This window comes from Ammospiza caudacuta, chromosome 3 (genome assembly GCF_027887145.1).
Source record: "Ammospiza caudacuta isolate bAmmCau1 chromosome 3, bAmmCau1.pri, whole genome shotgun sequence".
NCBI classification, from domain to species: domain Eukaryota; kingdom Metazoa; phylum Chordata; class Aves; order Passeriformes; family Passerellidae; genus Ammospiza; species Ammospiza caudacuta.
In genome coordinates this window covers 116,516,068-116,534,464 of record NC_080595.1, presented here as the reverse complement: position 1 = coordinate 116,534,464, position 18,397 = coordinate 116,516,068, and the positions used below count along the sequence as shown (strand labels likewise).

Genomic DNA, 18,397 nt, shown 5'->3' with positions numbered 1-18,397 from the left:
GTGAGCTCCTCAAAACCATCCCTGATCACGAATTTGTGCTGATAAATTCCACTGATAAATATATATATATGCACAGTATCTATATTGTTTATTTTTATATATATTATTTATTTTTATATGTTAAAATGTATAAATTTTAATATTTTTATAAATTTATAGTGGGTAAATGTATGGGGTTTTATTATTTTTAAAAATTTATAGTGTGAATATATATTATATTTATATATTAACACTATAAATATATATAGTGTTTAAATAGATAAACAGATACATGTTTATATATGTGTTTATATATGAACACTATATATGTGTTTATATATATAAACACTATATATATATATACAATATATATATTGTTTATTTATATATATCTATTTTATATATTAAAAATAAATTTTAATATTTTTATAAATTTAGTAGTGGGTAAATGTATGGGGCTTTATTAATTTTTATAAATGTATAGTGTGAATATATATTATATTTATATATAAACACTATAAATATATATAGTGTTTTTATATATAAACATAGATATATTTTTATATATTTATATATAAAGACTATGTATATGTGTTTATATATAAGCACTATATATATACACAATATATATATTGTTAATTTTGTATATATTATTTATTTTTATTTATTAAAATGTATAAATTTTAATATTTTTTAGAAATTTTTAGTGGGTAAATGTATGGGGCTTTGTTAATTTTTATAAATTTATAGTGTGAATATATATTATATTTATATATTAACACTATAAATATATATAGTGTTTAAATATATAAACATATATATTCATATATTTTTATATAAACACTATGTATGTGTTTATTTGTATGAACACTATATATATACACTATATATATTGGGGTTTTTAATATATATTATTTACTTTTCACATATTAAAATGTATAAATTTTAATATTTTTATAAATTTATAGTGGGTAAATGTATGGGGTTTTATTATTTTTATAAATCTATAGTGTGCTTATATGTTATATTTATATATAAACACTATAAATATATATAGTGGTTTTATATATAAACATAGATATATTTTTATATATTTATATATAAAGACTATGTATATGTGTTTATATATAAGCACTATATATATACACAATATATATATTGTTAATTTTGTATATATTATTTATTTTTATTTATTAAAATGTATTAATTTTAATATTTTTTCTAAATTTATAGTGGGTAAATGTATGGGGCTTTATTAGTTTTTATAAATGTATAGTGTGAATATATATTATATTTATATATAAACACTATAAATATATAGAGTGTTTTTATATATAAACAGATATTTATTTATATATATTTATATATATAAACACGATATATATGTATTTATATATATGAACACTATATATATATACTATATATATATTGGGGGTTTTGTATATATTATTTACTTTTTACATATAAAAATGCATAAATTTTAATATTTTCTATAAATTTAGAGTGGGTAAATGTATGGGTTTTTATTAATTTTTATAAATGTATAGTGTGAATATATATTATATTTATATATCCACACTATAGATATATATGGTGTTTATATATATAGATATATATTTATATGTATATTTTTATATATAAACACTATATGTATGTGTTTATATATATAAACACTATATATATACATATATACACAATATATATATTGTTTATTTTTATATATTAAAATGAACAAATTTTAATATTTTTAATAAATTTATAGTGGGTAAATGTATGGGATTTTATTAATTTTTATAAATTTACAGTGTGAATATATATTATATTTATATATAAACACTATAAATATATATAGTGTTTATATATATAGACATATATTTATTTATATATATTTATATATATAAACACTAGATATATACACACTATATATATATATAAACACTATATATATATACACATATTAACAATATATATATTGTTTATTTTTATAGATATTATTTATTTTTATATATTAAAATGTATAAATTTTAATATTTTTTATAAATTTATAATGGGTAAATGTATGGGGTTTTATTAATTTTTTTAAATGTATAGTGTGAATATATATTATATTTATATATAAACCCTATAAATATATATAGTGTTTATATATATAAACAGATATATATTTATATGTATATTTTTATATATAAACACTATATGTATGTGTTTAAATATATAAACACTATATATACATATACACAATATATATATTGCTTATTTTTTATAAATATTATTTATTTTTATATATTAAAATGTATAAATTTTAATATTTTTTATAAATTTATAGTGGGTGAATGTATGGGGCTTTGTTAATTTTTAGCGTATATATATATTATATTTATATATAAACACTATAAATATATATAGTGTTTATATATAAACATATATCTTTATATATATTTATATATATAAACACTATATATGTGTGTTTATATATATGAACACTATATATATATACTATATATATATTCGGTTTTTTTATATATTATTTACTTTTTACATATTAAAATTTACATATAAAGACGATATATATACACAATATATATATTGCTTATTTTTTATATATATTATTCATTTTTACATATTAAAATGAATAAATTTTACTATTTTTGTAGTGGGTGAATGTATGGGGTTTTATTAATTTTTATAAATGTATAGTGTGAATATATATTATTTTTATATATGAATACTATAAATATATATAGTGTTTATATATATAAACAGATATTTATTTATATATATTTATATATATAAACACTAGATATATGTGTTTATATCGTAACACTATATATATGCACATATACACAATATATATATTGTTTATTTTTATAGATATTATTTATTTTTATATATTAAAATGTATAAATTTTAATATTTTTTATAAATTTTATAATGGGTAAATGTATGGGGTTTTATTAATTTTTATAAATTTATAGTGTGAATATATATAATATTTATATATAAACACTATAAATATATATAGTGTTTTTAATATAAACATATATATTTATATATATTTATATATAAACACTATGTATATGTGTTTATATATAAACACTATATATATACACAATATATATATTGTTTATTTTTTATATATATTATTTATTTTTACATATTAAAATGTATAAATTTTAATATTTTTATAAATGTATAGTGGGTAAATATATGGTGTTTTATTAATTTTTATAAATGTATAGTGTGAATATATATTATATTTATATATAAACACTATAAATATATATAGTGTTTTTAATATAAACATATATATTTTTATATATTTTTATATAAACAATATATATATGTATATATATAAACACTATATATATATACAATATATATAGTGTATGTATATTTTATATATATTGTGTATATAAAAATATATATACTATATATTATATTATTTATATATAAATATATATGAATATATATTATTTATATATATTTATATATAATCCAAATATATAAAAATATAGGTAAATTTATAGTTTTTTATACATAAATCCATGGAATATATTGATTCGGATGTGTCACTAAGCAGTTCAATGCGCAGTGTCCCTTCTGTTCCCTGTGGGACTGACATTCGGATCAGAGTTCCAAACGCGGATTGGAAACGCAGATTCGCTTTCGCTCTGTTTGCTGGGCAGCCCCTCTGCGCAGCGCATTTCCTGCCCGCCCGCGGCGCTCAGGGGTCAATTCCGAACCTTTGGCCCTTTTCCAGTCGGAAAAATTTCTGTGTCAGCTCCTTGGAACCATCCCTGATCGTGAATTGGTTTTGTCTCTTTTCCTCTGTGTGAGCTCCTTAGAACCATCCCTGATCATGAATTGGTTCTGTCCCTTTTCCAGCACGGATAAATTTCTGTGTCAGCTCCTGAGAACCATCCCTGATCGTGAATTGGTTTTGTCTCTTTTCCTCTGTGTGAGCTCCTCACAACCATCCCTGATCGTGAATTGGTTTTGTCTCTTTTCCAGTCGGAAAAATTTCTGTGTGAGCTCCTGAGAACCATCCCTGATCATGAATTGGTTTTGTCTCTTTTCCTCTGTGTGAGCTCCTTGGAACCATCCCTGATCATGAATTGGTTTTGTCTCTTTTCCAGCACGGATAAATTTCTGTGTCAGCTCCTGAGAACCATCCCTGATCATGAATTGGTTTTGTCTCTTTTCCAGCACGATAAATTTCTGTGTGAGCTCCTGAGAACCATCCCTGACAATGAATTGGTTTTGTCTCTTTTCCTCTGTGTGAGCTCCTTGGAACCATCCCTGATCGTGAATTGGTTCTGTCCCTTTTCCAGCACGGATAAATTTCTGTGTCAGCTCCTGAGAACCATCCCTGATCATGAATTGGTTTTGTCTCTTTTCCTCTGTGTGAGCTCCTCACAACCATCCCTGATCGTGAATTGGTTTTGTCTCTTTTCCTCTGTGTGAGCTCCTCACAACCATCCCTGATCGTGAATTGGTTTTGTCTCTTTTCCAGTCGGAAAAATTTCTGTGTCAGCTCCTGAGAACCATCCCTGATCGTGAATTGGTTTTGTCTCTTTTCCTCTGTGTGAGCTCCTTGGAACCATCCCTGATCATGAATTGGTTTTGTCTCTTTTCCAGTTGGATAAATTTCTGTGTGAGCTCCTGAGAACCATCCCTGATCATGAATTGGTTTTGTCTCTTTTCCAGTTGGATAAATTTCTGTGTGAGCTCCTTAGAGCCATCCCTGATCCTGAATTAGTTTTGTCTCTTGTCCAGTCAGATAAATTTCTGTGTCAGCTCCTTAGAACCATCCCTGATCATGAATTGGTTTTGTCTCTTTTCCAGTCGGATAAATTTCTGTGTGAGCTCTTTAGAACCATCCCTGATCATGAATTGGTTTTGTCTCTTTTCCTCTGTGTGAGCTCCTTAGAACCATCCCTGACAATGAATTGGTTTTGTCTCTTTTCCAGTCGGATAAATTTCTGTGTCAGCTCTTTAGAACCATCCCTGATCATGAATTGGTTTTGTCTCTTTTCCAGTCGGATAAATTTCTGTGTGAGCTCCTTAGAGCCATCCCTGACAATGAATTGGTTTTGTCTCTTTTCCAGCACGATAAATTTCTGTGTCAGCTCCTTAGAGCCATCCCTGACGATGAATTGGTTTTCTCTCTTTCCCAGCACGGACGGGTCCCCGTCCCCGCTCCGGCGCTTCCCGCGGACGCTGCCCCGGCGGGGATTGCCGCCGCCGCCGGTCGGACCGGTCGCACCGGATTCCCCCGCGCCTCCGCTTCGCTCTGCCCGCAGCTTTTCCCCTCTCGGGGCCCTGCCCTGAACAATGTCACCGGCATTGGGTGACATCGGCCCGTGCCGGGCTGCTTTTGTGAGAAATGTCTGTGTTTTATTAATGGCTTTTGGCAAACATTCGAATTTTTATTACGTGTGTTGTGTTAGGCAGTAATGCTGGATTCATTCTCCTAAGCAGTGGGGCAAATACAGGTTTAGGTTATAACAAAATGTTCAAATAGAGACCGTGCTGTGGAGGACTCACAGCGAGAGAGCAGCCCCAGCACACCTGAATCTTTCCGAGAAAAAGAAAGATTTGGGTGCTCCATTGTTAGAAAGATTTTTGCTCCATTATCAGCAGAAATGAACTTCTTCCCACCTCGAAGGCGCTGTCAGGATTCAGAGGAAGAAGCTGAGGATGAGCAGACAGAATCCTGTGTTTGAATGGAATTGATGCATCATGGATGAGGTGAATGAATATGCAATAGATTATTGTTTCTAAGGGTTACTCCTTTGTTAATGTGTGTCCTTTTTCAGGCTTGAAAAAGTTACCCAGACATCCATAACTCTTTCTTTTATTGTCTCACATTGTCCTAATTCAAATTGTCCAATTTATCATTACTCTCATTGCATTCATATTTTTATAACCATTTCATTACTATGAAACTTTGAAAATTTTCAGACCAGGTTTGCAATTAACCCCTGAGTGCACACACACAAATAACCAGGCTGGCATCAGGGGGAGGCCCTGTGCTCACCAAGCTGTGTCTGGTGTCAGGTTCATCAGGCCATGTGTGGGTTTGTGATTGTGACATGTGTGCAAACCGACCCTGGGACAGTTATAAATACAATTTCTAACAATAACTGAGAAAAATAACGCATGGAGGAAGGCTTTGAACCTGTCCTTTGTTCACAATTAACCTTTATAAGTCTGAGGTTGATTTAGGAGCGTTTGAATTAAAGCTTTGAGGATGTTGCTTCTTGGCAGGAACTTCCTGCTTGTAGCTAAGCCTCAAAGAGTTTTGAGACACAAGGAGAAACAAGAGGTTAAATCACAGAATTATTTGGGTGGGAAAAGACCCCCAAGACCACCAAGTCCCACCTGGGACCGATGCCCACCTGTCACCAGCCCAGAGCCACGTCCAGCCCCTCCCTGGGGACTCCAGAGCTCCCTGAGCAGCCCCACCACAAGGTGGGGATCAGTCCCAGGTGGGATTTGATGGTCTGGGAGGTCTTTTCCCATTTCCCACCGAAATAATTCTGTGATTGAACCTCTGGTTATTCCTCGTGTCCCCTCTCTGTGTGGCACTGAGCCCTCCCAGGTGAGGGACACCCCTGCAGGGTGGTGGGGCTGCTCAGGGAGCTCTGGAGTCCCCAGGGAGGGGCTGGACGTGGCTCTGGGCTGGTGACAGGTGGGCATCGGTCACTGGTGGGACTTGGTGGTCTTGGGGGTCTTTTCCACCCTAAATAATTCTGTGATTCTGTGATTTAACCTCTTGTTTTCCCTGTGTCACCTCCCAGATCCGCCCCACCACCCTGCAGGGGTGTCTCTCACCTGGGAGGGCTCAGTGCCACACAGAGAGGGGACACGAGGACAAACAAGAGGAAAAACACAGAATCACAGAATTATTTGGGTGGGAAAAGACCTCCAAGTCCACCAAGTCCCACCTGTGACCGATGCCCACCTGTCACCAGCCCAGAGCCACGTCCAGCCCCTCCCTGGGGACTCCAGAGCTCCCTGAGCAGCCCCACCACAAGGTGGGGATCAGTCCCAGGTGGGATTTGATGGTCTGGGAGGTCTTTTCCAACCCAAATAATTCTGATTCTGTGATTGAACCTCTTGTTTGTCCTCGTGTCCCCTCTCTGTGTGGCACTGAGCCCTCCCAGGTGAGAGACACCCCTGCAGGGCGGTGGGGCTGATCTGGGAGGTGACACAGGAAAAACAAGAGGTTAAATCACAGAATCACAGAATTATTTAGGGTGGAAAAGACCCCCAAGACCACCAAGTCCCACCTGTGACCGATGCCCACCTGTCACCAGCCCAGAGCCACGTGCAGCCCTTCCCTGGGGACTCCAGAGCTCCCTGAGCAGCCCCACCACCCTGCAGGGGTGTCCCTCACCTGGGAGGGCTCAGTGCCACACAGAGAGGGGACACGAGGAAAAATAAAACAATAAGAGGAAAAACACAGAATCACAGAATTGTTTGGGTGGGAAAACACCTCCAAGACCTCCAAGTCCCACCAGTGACCGATGCCCACCTGTCACCAGCCCAGAGCCACGTGCAGCCCCTCCCTGGGGACTCCAGAGCTCCCCGCCCTCCCTTTCCATGGACAAATCCCTGCTGATGTCCAACCCGACCCTCCCCTGGCTCTGCTCCCTCCTCTCCTGTCCTCGATTCCCTGGAAAAAGGGAATAAAAAGGATTTTTCCTGTTTGCAGCCTCCTGTCAGGTGCACAGACACAGAAATCAAATCCCTTCAGGTCACCTCATTCCTCGCTCCTCCACCTGGGTTTTGTGCACCACAACACCCTGGGGGAGACATCACAGATGTCCCGTGGCACCAAAAACAACCAAAATAAAAATGGAAATCCTGGGGGAGACACCAAAGATGTCCTGTGGCACCAAAAAATAAAACAAAATAAAAATGGAAATCCTGGGGGAGACACCAAAGATGTCCTGTGGCACCAAAAACAATAACAAAATAAAAATGGAAATCCTGGGGGAGACACCAAAGATGTCCTGTGGCACCAAAAAAAAAAAATAACAAAATAAAAATGGAAATCCTGGGGGAGACATCAAGGATGTCCTGTGGCACCAAAAAATACCCAACAAAATAAAAATGGAAATCCTGGGGGAGACACCAAAGATGGCCTGTGGCACCAAAAAAAAAATAACAAAATAAAAATGGAAATCCTGGGAGAGACATCACAGATGTCCAATGGCACCAAAAAATATGACAAAATAAAAATGGAAATCCTGGGGGAGACACCAAAGATGGCCTGTGGCACCAAAAAAAAAAACAAAATAAAAATGGAAATCCTGGGGGAGACATCAAGGATGTCCTGTGGCACCAAAAAATACCCAACAAAATAAAAATGGAAATCGCTGGATGCATGCAAGTAAAATCAGCAAGGGTTAAATAAACAATTAAATAAATAAAAATCCCAACTTTAATCCAAACTTTATTTGGAAAACCAAACAAAGCTGTTCCAGCAGGGAATTCTCTGGATTTTGCTCCTGTGCCTCCATAACCACAACGTGAGGATCAGATCATTCCCTTTTTCATTTTGGACATTTCTGTGATTCATTAAAATTTGTTTTCACACCTCTCAAAATGCAGGGAGCAGAACTGGGAACGACTCTGGGATATTTCCCTTTTTTCAGACACCCAGTTTGTGATCCACCCTCACGCCCATGATTTTTTCTGCAGAGCTGCTGCACCCTCACCTTCTCTGAAATGTGAAATTCTTGGTGTCGCTCTTTCAGCAGCGCTTTTCCCTCTCCTTTATCCCCTTTCCAACCTGATTTCTAAACCCCCTAAAAATTTCTAAAATTCAGGAAAACCCCTAAAATTCTAAAATTCAGGAGAGCCCCTAAAATTCTAAAATTCAGGAAAACCCCTAAAATTGTAAAATTCAGGAAAACCCCTAAAATTCAGAAAAGCCCCTAAAATTCTACAATTCAGGAAAGCCCCTAAAATTCTAAAATTCAGGAAAACCCCTAAAATTCAGGAAAGCCCCTAATATTCTAAAATTCAGGAAAGCCCCTAAAGTTCTAAAATTCAGGAAAAACCCTAAAATTCTAAAATTTAGGAAAGCCCCATAAATTCTAAAATTCAGGAAAACCCCTAAAATTCAGGAAAGCCCCTAATATTCTAAAATTCAGGAAAACCCCTAAAATTCAGGAAAGCCCTTAATATTCTAAAATTCAGGAAAGCCCCTAAAATTCTAAAATTCAGGAAAACCCCTAAAATTGTAAAATTCAGGAAAACCCCTAAAATTCAGGAAAGCCCCTAAAATTCTAAAATTCAGGAAAGCCCCTAAAATTCTAAAATTCAGGAAAACCCCTAAAATTCTAAAATTTAGGAAAGCCCCTAAAATTCTAAAATTCAGGAAAACCCCTAAAATTCAGGAAAGCCCCTAAAATTCTAAAATTCAGGAAAGCCCCAAAAATTCTAAAATTCAGGAAAACCCCTAAAATTGTAAAATTCAGGAAAACCCCTAAAATTCAGGAAAGCCCCTAAAATTCTAAAATTCAGGAAAACCCCTAAAATTCAGGAAAGCCCCTAAAATTCTAAAATTTAGGAAAGCCCCTAAAATTCATGAAAGCCCTTAATATTCTAAAATTCAGGAGAGCCCCTAAAATTCTAAAATTCAGGAAAACCCCTAAAATTCTAAAATTTAGGAAAGCCCCTAAAATTCTAAAATTCAGGAAAACCCCTAAAATTGTAAAATTCAGGAAAACCCCTAAAATTCAGAAAAGCCCCTAAAATTCTAAAATTCAGGAAAACCCCTAAAATTCAGGAAAGCCCCTAAAATTCTAAAATTCAGGAAAGCCCCAAAAATTCTAAAATTCAGGAAAACCCCTAAAATTGTAAAATTCAGGAAAACCCCTAAAATTCAGGAAAGCCCCTAAAATTCTAAAATTCAGGAAAGCCCCTAAAATTCTAAAATTCAGGAGAGCCCCTAAAATTCTAAAATTTAGGAAAGCCCCTAAAATTCTAAAATTCAGGAAAACCCCTAAAATTCAGGAAAGCCCCTAAAATTCTAAAATTCAGGAAAGCCCCAAAAATTCTAAAATTCAGGAAAACCCCTAAAATTGTAAAATTCAGGAAAACCCCTAAAATTCAGGAAAGCCCCTAAAATTCTAAAATTCAGGAAAACCCCTAAAATTCAGGAAAGCCCCTAAAATTCTAAAATTTAGGAAAGCCCCTAAAATTCATGAAAGCCCTTAATATTCTAAAATTCAGGAGAGCCCCTAAAATTCTAAAATTCAGGAAAACCCCTAAAATTCTAAAATTTAGGAAAGCCCCTAAAATTCTAAAATTCAGGAAAACCCCTAAAATTGTAAAATTCAGGAAAACCCCTAAAATTCAGAAAAGCCCCTAAAATTCTAAAATTCAGGAAAACCCCTAAAATTCAGGAAAGCCCCTAAAATTCTAAAATTCAGGAAAGCCCCAAAAATTCTAAAATTCAGGAAAACCCCTAAAATTGTAAAATTCAGGAAAACCCCTAAAATTCAGGAAAGCCCCTAAAATTCTAAAATTCAGGAAAGCCCCTAAAATTCTAAAATTCAGGAGAGCCCCTAAAATTCTAAAATTTAGGAAAGCCCCATAAATTCTAAAATTCAGGAAAACCCCTAAAATTCTAAAATTCAGGAAAACCCCTAAAATTCAGGAAAACCCCTAATATTCTAAAATTCAGGAGAGCCCCTAAAATTGTAAAATTCAGGAAAGCCCCTAAAATTGTAAAATTCAGGAGAGCCCTCCAAGCCCGGCCTCACCCGCAGCCCCGATCCGGGATCATCCGGGCTGGCGGAGCTCGTGCAGTTTTGAGCCCAGACGTGGAACGAGGATTTTCCCTCTGTTCCATCCCCTGGATATCCCGAAAACGCGGAACCGGAGTTGGGAGAGGTTTCACCCTCCCGGTCTGGGAAATCCCTGGAGCTGCCCCGAGAGCGACCCCAGCCAGGAAACCCCGGCGGCGGCAGCTCCTTTCAAAAGCTGACATTTGGAATTGCCGCTGAAATTTGGATTCCCGTTTGAAATTTTGAACTCTGATCGAAATTTTTGATTCCTTTTGGAGTTTTGAATTCCCATTTGAAATTTCGAATTCCGTTTGAAATTTTGAATTCTGTTTGAAATTTTTGATTCCTTTTGGAGTTTTTGATTCCCATTTGAAATTTCGAATTCCGTTTGAAATTTCGAATTCCGTTTGGAATTTTAAATTCCGTTTGAAATTTTGAATTCCGTTTGAAATTTTGAATTCCGTTTGAAATTTTGATTTCCATTTGAAATTTTGAATTCCGTTTGGAATTTTAAATTCCGTTTGGAATTTTGAATTACTTTTGGAATTTTGAATTCCCATTTGAAATTTTGAATTCCTTTTTGAATTTTGAATTACCATTTGAATTTTGAATTCTGTTTGAAATTTTTGATTCCTTTTGGAGTTTTGAATTCCCATTTGAAATTTCGAATTCCGTTTGGAATTTTAAATTCCGTTTGAAATTTTGAATTCCATTTGAAATTTTGAATTTCATTTGAAATTTTGATTTCCATTTGAAATTTTGAATTCCATTTGGAATTTTAAATTCCGTTTGGAATTTTGAATTACTTTTTGAATTTTGAATTCCCATTTGAAATTTTGAATTCCTTTTTGAATTTTGAATTCCCATTTGAAATTTTGAATTCCTTTTTGAATTTTGAATTACCATTTGAAATTTTGAATTACCATTTGAAATTTTGAATTCCCTTTGGAGTTTTGAATTCCCATTTGAAATTTCGAATTCCGTTTGAAATTTTGAATTCCGTTTGAAATTTTGAATTCCGTTTGAAAATTCGAATTCCGTTTGGAATTTTAAATTCCGTTTGGAATTTTGAATTCCGTTTGAAATTTCGAATTCCGTTTAAAATTTTGAATTTCTTTTGGAATTTTGAATTCCGTTTGAAATTTCGAATTGCGTTTGAAATTTTGAATTCCGTTTGGAATTTTAAATTCCGTTTGAAATTTTGAATTCCGTTTGGAATTTTAAATTCCGTTTTAAATTTTGAATTCCCGTTTGGAATTTCGAAATCCATTTGAAATTTCAAATTCCGTTTGAAGTTTTGAATTCCATTTGAGATTTTGAAATCCATTTTAAATTTTTATTTCCATTTGACGTTTTGAATTCTGTTTGGAATTTTGAATTCCGTTTGGAATTTCGATTTCCATTTGACATTTTGAATTTCATTTGAAATTTTGAATTCTGTTTGAAATTTCGAATTCCGTTTGAAATTTCGAATTCCATTTGAAATTTTGAAATCCGTTTGAAATTTCAAATTCCATTTGGAATTTTGAATTCCGCTTGAAATTTTGAATTCCATTTGGAATTTCGAATTCCATTTGAGATTTTGAATTCCGTTTGAAATTTTGAACTCCATTTGAGATTTTAAATTCCATTTGAAAATTTTGAATTCCTTTTGAACTTTTAAATTCCATTTGAAAATTTTGAATTCCATTTGAAATTTCGAATTCCGTTTGAAATTTTGAATTCCATTTGAAGTTTCAAATTCTGTTTGAGATTCTGAATTCAGTTTGAAATTTCAAATTCCCTTTGAAACTTTGAAATCCATTTGACCTTTTGATTCCCATTTGAAATTTCGATTCCCATTTGAAATTTTGAATTCTGTTTGAAATTTTTACTTCCACTTGAAGTTTTGAATTCCATTTGAAATTTCGAGTTCCGTTTGAAATTTCCCAATTTCTCTTGGAGAAGGCGACGGAAAATCCCCCAGGAGCTCCCTGAGTTTCCTCCCTTTCATTCCCAGAATGTCCAGCACTCGTGAGAGCGACTGCAGGGAGGTTTTCCCCGATTTTGGCATTTTCAGACACCCAGCAATCTCCAAGAGATGATTTTTATGTTTTCCGCTTGCTGCCCGTCCCATTAAAAGCTGATTTTTGAACAACAACCCCTCCATTATTTCATTTCCCTAAAATTCCTTCTTATCAAAACACGACAAATTATTGACAGATTATTTCCTGTGAAGACAAGGACATTTATATTTCCTACAAATAATCCTAAAAATCAAAATATTTGCCTGTAAAGACCATCAGAGACGCAAAAAAATAATTTAATGAGTGAATTATTGAGCGCAAAGAACGATGAGTTCCAACCCAATCCAATCTCTGCGTGCCCTCGGTGGATAAAATTTCATTTTTTGCTGATTTTTGCCCCAAAAGGCCATGGAAGCATCTGAGCATCCAGAATCTCCTGTGAAGACCTCCCAGACATTTTTTAATGGCGTTTTTTAATCTCATTTAATCTCATTCCAAGGATGGAATTTGATTTCCCGATTCAAGCCTTGCAGAATGTGGGAAATGAGGGAATTTTTTTGGCCACCTTTGCTCAAAAGCGGAGCGGTCGCATCAGGGAACGCCAATCCCTTTTCCCACAGAGGAAATTTTAAATTTAAATTCCCATGGGATAAACTCCGGCTCACTTCCAAAATCTGCCCGTGGAAAACATTTCTTTAAAGAGAAAATGAGAGAATTTACCCATTTCCCAAGCAGGGCTCTTCTTTCTTCAAAGACCTGTAAAACACAGAAAAGAGGAAAAAAAGAAAATTGAGTTTTTAGAGTGGGATCAGTGCGTGCTGAGGGAAATTCAGCTGGAAAAAGAAAATAAAATATCAATGGAAGGATGGTTTGGGAAAAATTATGGATCAATCCATTTTTATTGATTTGGATGTTTCCATATTTTATATATTGATTTTTCCATAAATCCATTTCTATTGATTTGGATATTTCCATATTTTATATGAATTTTTTCCATAAATCCATTTATATTGATTTGGATATTTCCATATTTTAGATGGATTTATTATATAAATTTATTGATTTGAATATTTCCATATTTTAGATGGATTTATCCAATCAATCCATTTTTATTGATTTGGATATTTCCATATTTTATATGGATTTTTTCCATAAATCCATTTCTATTGATTTGGATATTTCCATATTTTATATATGGATTTTTCCATAAATCCATTTTTATTGATTTGGATATTTCCATATTTTAGATGGACTTATTCCATAAATCCATTTATTTATTTATATGGATATTTCCATGGTTTTATATGGATTTATCCGATCAATCCATTTTTATTGATTTGGATATTTCCATATTTTATATGGTTTTTTTTCCATAAATCCATTTCTATTGATTTGGGTATTTCCATATTTTATATGGATTTATTCCATAAATCCATTTTTATTGATTTGGATATCTCCATATTTTATGTGGATTTATTCCATAAATCCATTTCTATTGATTTGGATATTTCCATATTTTATATGGTTTTTTTTCCATAAATCCATTTCTATTGGTTTGTATATTTCCATATTTTATGTGGATTTATTCCATAAATCCATTTTTATTGATTTGGATGTTTCCATATTTTATATGGATTTTTTCCATAAATCCATATTTGTTGATTTGGATATTTCCATATTTTAGATGCATTTATTCCAGAACTCCATGTATTTATTTTTACGGATATTTCCATGTTTTATATTGATTTATTCTATAAATCCATATTTGTTGATTTGGATATTTCCATATTTTAGATACATTTATTCCAGAACTCCATGTATTTATTTCTATGGATATTTCCATGTTTTATATTGATTTATTCTATAAATCCATATTTGTTGATTTGGATATTTCCATATTTTAGATACATTTATTCCAGAACTCCATGTATTTATTTCTACGGATATTTCCATGTTTTATATTGATTTATTCCATAAATCCATATTTGTTGATTTGGATATTTCCATATTTTCGATGGATTTATCCGATCAATCCATTTTTCTGATTTGATGTCTCCATATTTTAGGCTGATTTGTTCCATGAGTGGGTTGCTTTGGATGTTTGCCCGTTTCCCGTACCCGCCCCGGCTCCGTGTCCCTCCCCGGCCGTGTCCCCGTCCGGCCCGGGCGGGCTCGGAGCCGTCGGGGCCGCGGGCGGTGCCGGGGCTGCCCCGGGGTGAGCTCCGGGGTCCTTTCCATAAAATGTCCTGGGCTGGGAGGCCGCGGCCTCAGCCACAGGCACAGCCACAGGCACAGGCACAGCCACAGCCACAGCCACAGGCACAGGCACAGGCACAGGCACAGGCACAGGCACAGGCACAGGCACAGGCACAGGCGCAGGCACAGGCACAGGCACAGCCTCAGCCACAGGCACAGCCTCAGCCACAGCCTCAGCCACAGGCACAGCCACAGCCACAGCCACAGCCTCAGCCACAGGCACAGGCACAGCCACAGGCACAGGCACAGCCACAGGCACAGCCACAGCCACAGCCTCAGCCTCAGCCACAGGCACAGCCACAGGCACAGGCACAGGCACAGGCACAGGCACAGGCACAGGCACAGGCACAGCCACAGGCACAGGCACAGGCACAGGCACAGGCACAGCCACAGGCACAGCCACAGCCACAGGCACAGCCACAGCCTCAGCCACAGGCACAGGCACAGGCACAGCCACAGGCACAGGCACAGCCACAGGCACAGCCACAGCCACAGCCACGGGCACAGGCACAGGCACAGGCACAGGCACAGGCACAGGCACAGGCACAGCCACAGGCACAGGCACAGCCACAGGCACAGGCACAGCCTCAGCCACAGGCACAGGCACAGGCACAGGCACAGCCTCAGCCACAGCCACAGCCACAGCCACAGGCACAGCCACAGGCACAGCCACAGCCACAGCCACAGCCACAGCCTCCCGGGGAACCCCAGGGGCTCCCAACCCTCCCAGCCACGAATTCCTGTCCAAGATCCCACCTAAACCTCACTATTCCCAGTGGGAGCCATTCCCCGGGTCCTGTCCCTCCATGCCCTGTCCCCAGTCCCTCTCCAGCTCTCCTGGAGCCCCTTCAGGGCCTGCAAGGGGCTCTGAGCTCTCCCTGGAGCCTTCCCTGATCCAGGTGAGCACCCCCAGCTCCTGGAATGGCTCTGAGGGTCCTTCTCTTCTCCAGGTGAACATTCCCAGCTCCTGGAAGGGCTCTGAGGGTCCAGGTGAAAATCCAAAGCTCCTGGAAGGATTCCGAGGGTCTTTCTTTTCCCCAGGTGAGCATTCCCAGCTCCTGGAAGGGCTCTGAGCTCTCCCTGGATCCTTCTCCTCTCCAGGTGAACTCTCAGAGCTCCTGGAATGGCTCTGACGATCCTTCCCTGATCCAGGTGAACATTCCCAGCTCTCCCAGCTCTCTCCTGGCTCCCTGAGCTTCCCAACCCCAAACTTGTCCAGGACAAACCCCCGGCACGGACCAGCTCAGCTCCAACACACCAGACCCAGCACCAGCATGGGAAGGAGATCAGGAATTGCAACAATCCAGGTTTTTCCTGCCTGATTCCTGCCTAAACCAGGCCTGGGTCCAACCTTTAGCCCCCCTGGAAGGGGCTCTGAGCTCTCCCTGGATCCTTTTCCTCTCCAGGTGAACATTCCCAGCTCCTGGAAGGGCTCTGAGGGTCCAGGTGAGCACCCAAAGCTCCTCAAGGGGCTCTGAATGTCCTTCTCTTCTCCAGGTGAACATTTCCAGCTCCTGGAAGGGCTCTGAGGTTCTTTCTTTTCTCCAGGTGAACATTTCCAGCTCCTGGAAGGTCTCTGAGGGTCCAGGTGAAAATCCAAAGCTCCTGGGAGAGTTCTGAGTCTCCGTCCCTTCTCCAGGTGAGCATTTCCAGCTCCTGGAAGGGCTCTGAGCTCTCCCTGGATCCTTCTCCTCTCCAGGTGAGCATTTCCATCTCCTGGAAGGGCTCTGAGCTCTCCCTGGATCCCTCCCTTCTCCAGGTGATCCCTCCAAACTCTCCCAGCCTGGCTCCATGGCAATTCCTCTCTCCTGGCCCCGCAGCGATGGGAGGGAGCTGCCCCAAAAGCCGAACTTCCCACCTGGTTAATTCACAAACCCCATTAATCCTGAGCGCCTGAAACCCTGCGGGATCCAATCCCCACTCCTCAAACCCTTCAGGGAGGGGCTGGCAGGAGCAGCCCTTGTTCCTCGGCCGCTTTGCGGCGACGGCTCCCAGCGGGGAGGATCGGGATCAAAATCCAGAGGAGGATTTCTGATCCTGACCTTTCTCCGTGGCGAGCCGGACCCCAAAGCCCCAACACGCGGCTCCCCACCACCACAGCCCCGCCTTCCGCCTTTGCGATGGTGACCCGGGGAGGGAGGGGATGCTGGAAGGGATTTTTCCAGCACACCGATCAAAGAGGAGGAGGAGGAGGAGGAAAAGAGCCGGGCTTATCAAACGGCGATGAAACGGGAAAAGGCGCTGCTGGGTCGTTACGAGCTGCAGAACTCTCGCTCTGAGCTGGTTCCTGCAGGGAGGGACATTGTCAGGGCTGATGGTGACAGCTCCAGCTCTGTCCCTCCCAGCACGAGAGTCTCTGGTGAGGGCTGCAAAATTACAGTTCTTTTATTTGAGCCTTGACAGTCATTATTCGCTTTATTTGCGTTGGAAAAACACCCCAAAAACCCCAACGAGCTGAATTTGGAAAAAAAAAGGATTTGCCCCAAGGAAGTGATGAGTAGTCAGAGATGTGAGGTTTGGGTTGGAGGATTCCGGGCAGGAGGAGGAGGAGGAGGAGGAGGAGGAGGAGGAGGGAGCTGTTTGTGGTTTTTGATCAAAGACCGACGGCGGATTTGTTTGCGGCGTTCTTGGAGACGCATCTGAGCGGAGGCTCTCCCAAAGTTCTGCCTCTCCAGGCGCTTGGGAGCGTTAATTAGCAACAGAATGGCCCAAATTGGGTGTGATAATCAAGCCCATGTCCTCTGCTCCAAGGCCTTGGAGCTATGGAGCGCTCCAGTGATGAGATCTCTGAATTTCAGGATTTGGGGACTTGCCCGGTCGTTCATGAGCCGATGGTTGAGGGGGGAGAATTTTGAGACTATTCCAAACCAATCCTCGGGGAATCAATCCTGGAATTGGCTTTTCCTTGAGGGGTGGTGCTGGATGACCTCGGTGGGCCCAGGAATTCTGAATTTCCCTGAATTATTCCCTGAATTTTGGGGATTTTGGGGATTTTGGGACTTGCCTGGTCGTTGATGAGCCGATGGCTGAGGGGGGTCCAGGAGCTGAGGGGGAGCTTGGAGCCATCGCGGGGTTTGGGAGCTGTGCTGGATGACCTCGGTGGGCCCAGGAATTCTGAATTCCCTGAGTTATTCCCTGAATTATTCCCTGAATTATTCCCTGAATTATTCCCTGAATTTTGGGGATTTTGGGGATTTTGGGAACTTGCCTGGCCATTCATGGCCCGGTGGCTCAGGGGGGTCCAGGAGCTGAGGGGGAGCCTGGAGCCATCGTGGGGTTTGGGAGCTGTGCTGGGTGACCTCAATGAGCCCAGGAATTCTGAATTTCCCTGAATTATTCCCTGAATGA

General features: G+C 38.0%; 1 protein-coding gene across 1 annotated transcript in view; it reads right to left on the bottom strand.

Moving 5' to 3' along the window:
• Positions 1 to 18,397, bottom strand: part of FBXO16 (F-box protein 16) — a 56,587-nt gene that overhangs the window by 32,346 nt on the left and 5,844 nt on the right. Inside the window, exon 3 of the mRNA XM_058801525.1 lies at positions 13,514 to 13,549. Coding sequence (XP_058657508.1) covers positions 13,514 to 13,549 — 36 coding nt within the window. The remainder of the gene's footprint in view (positions 1 to 13,513; positions 13,550 to 18,397) is intronic.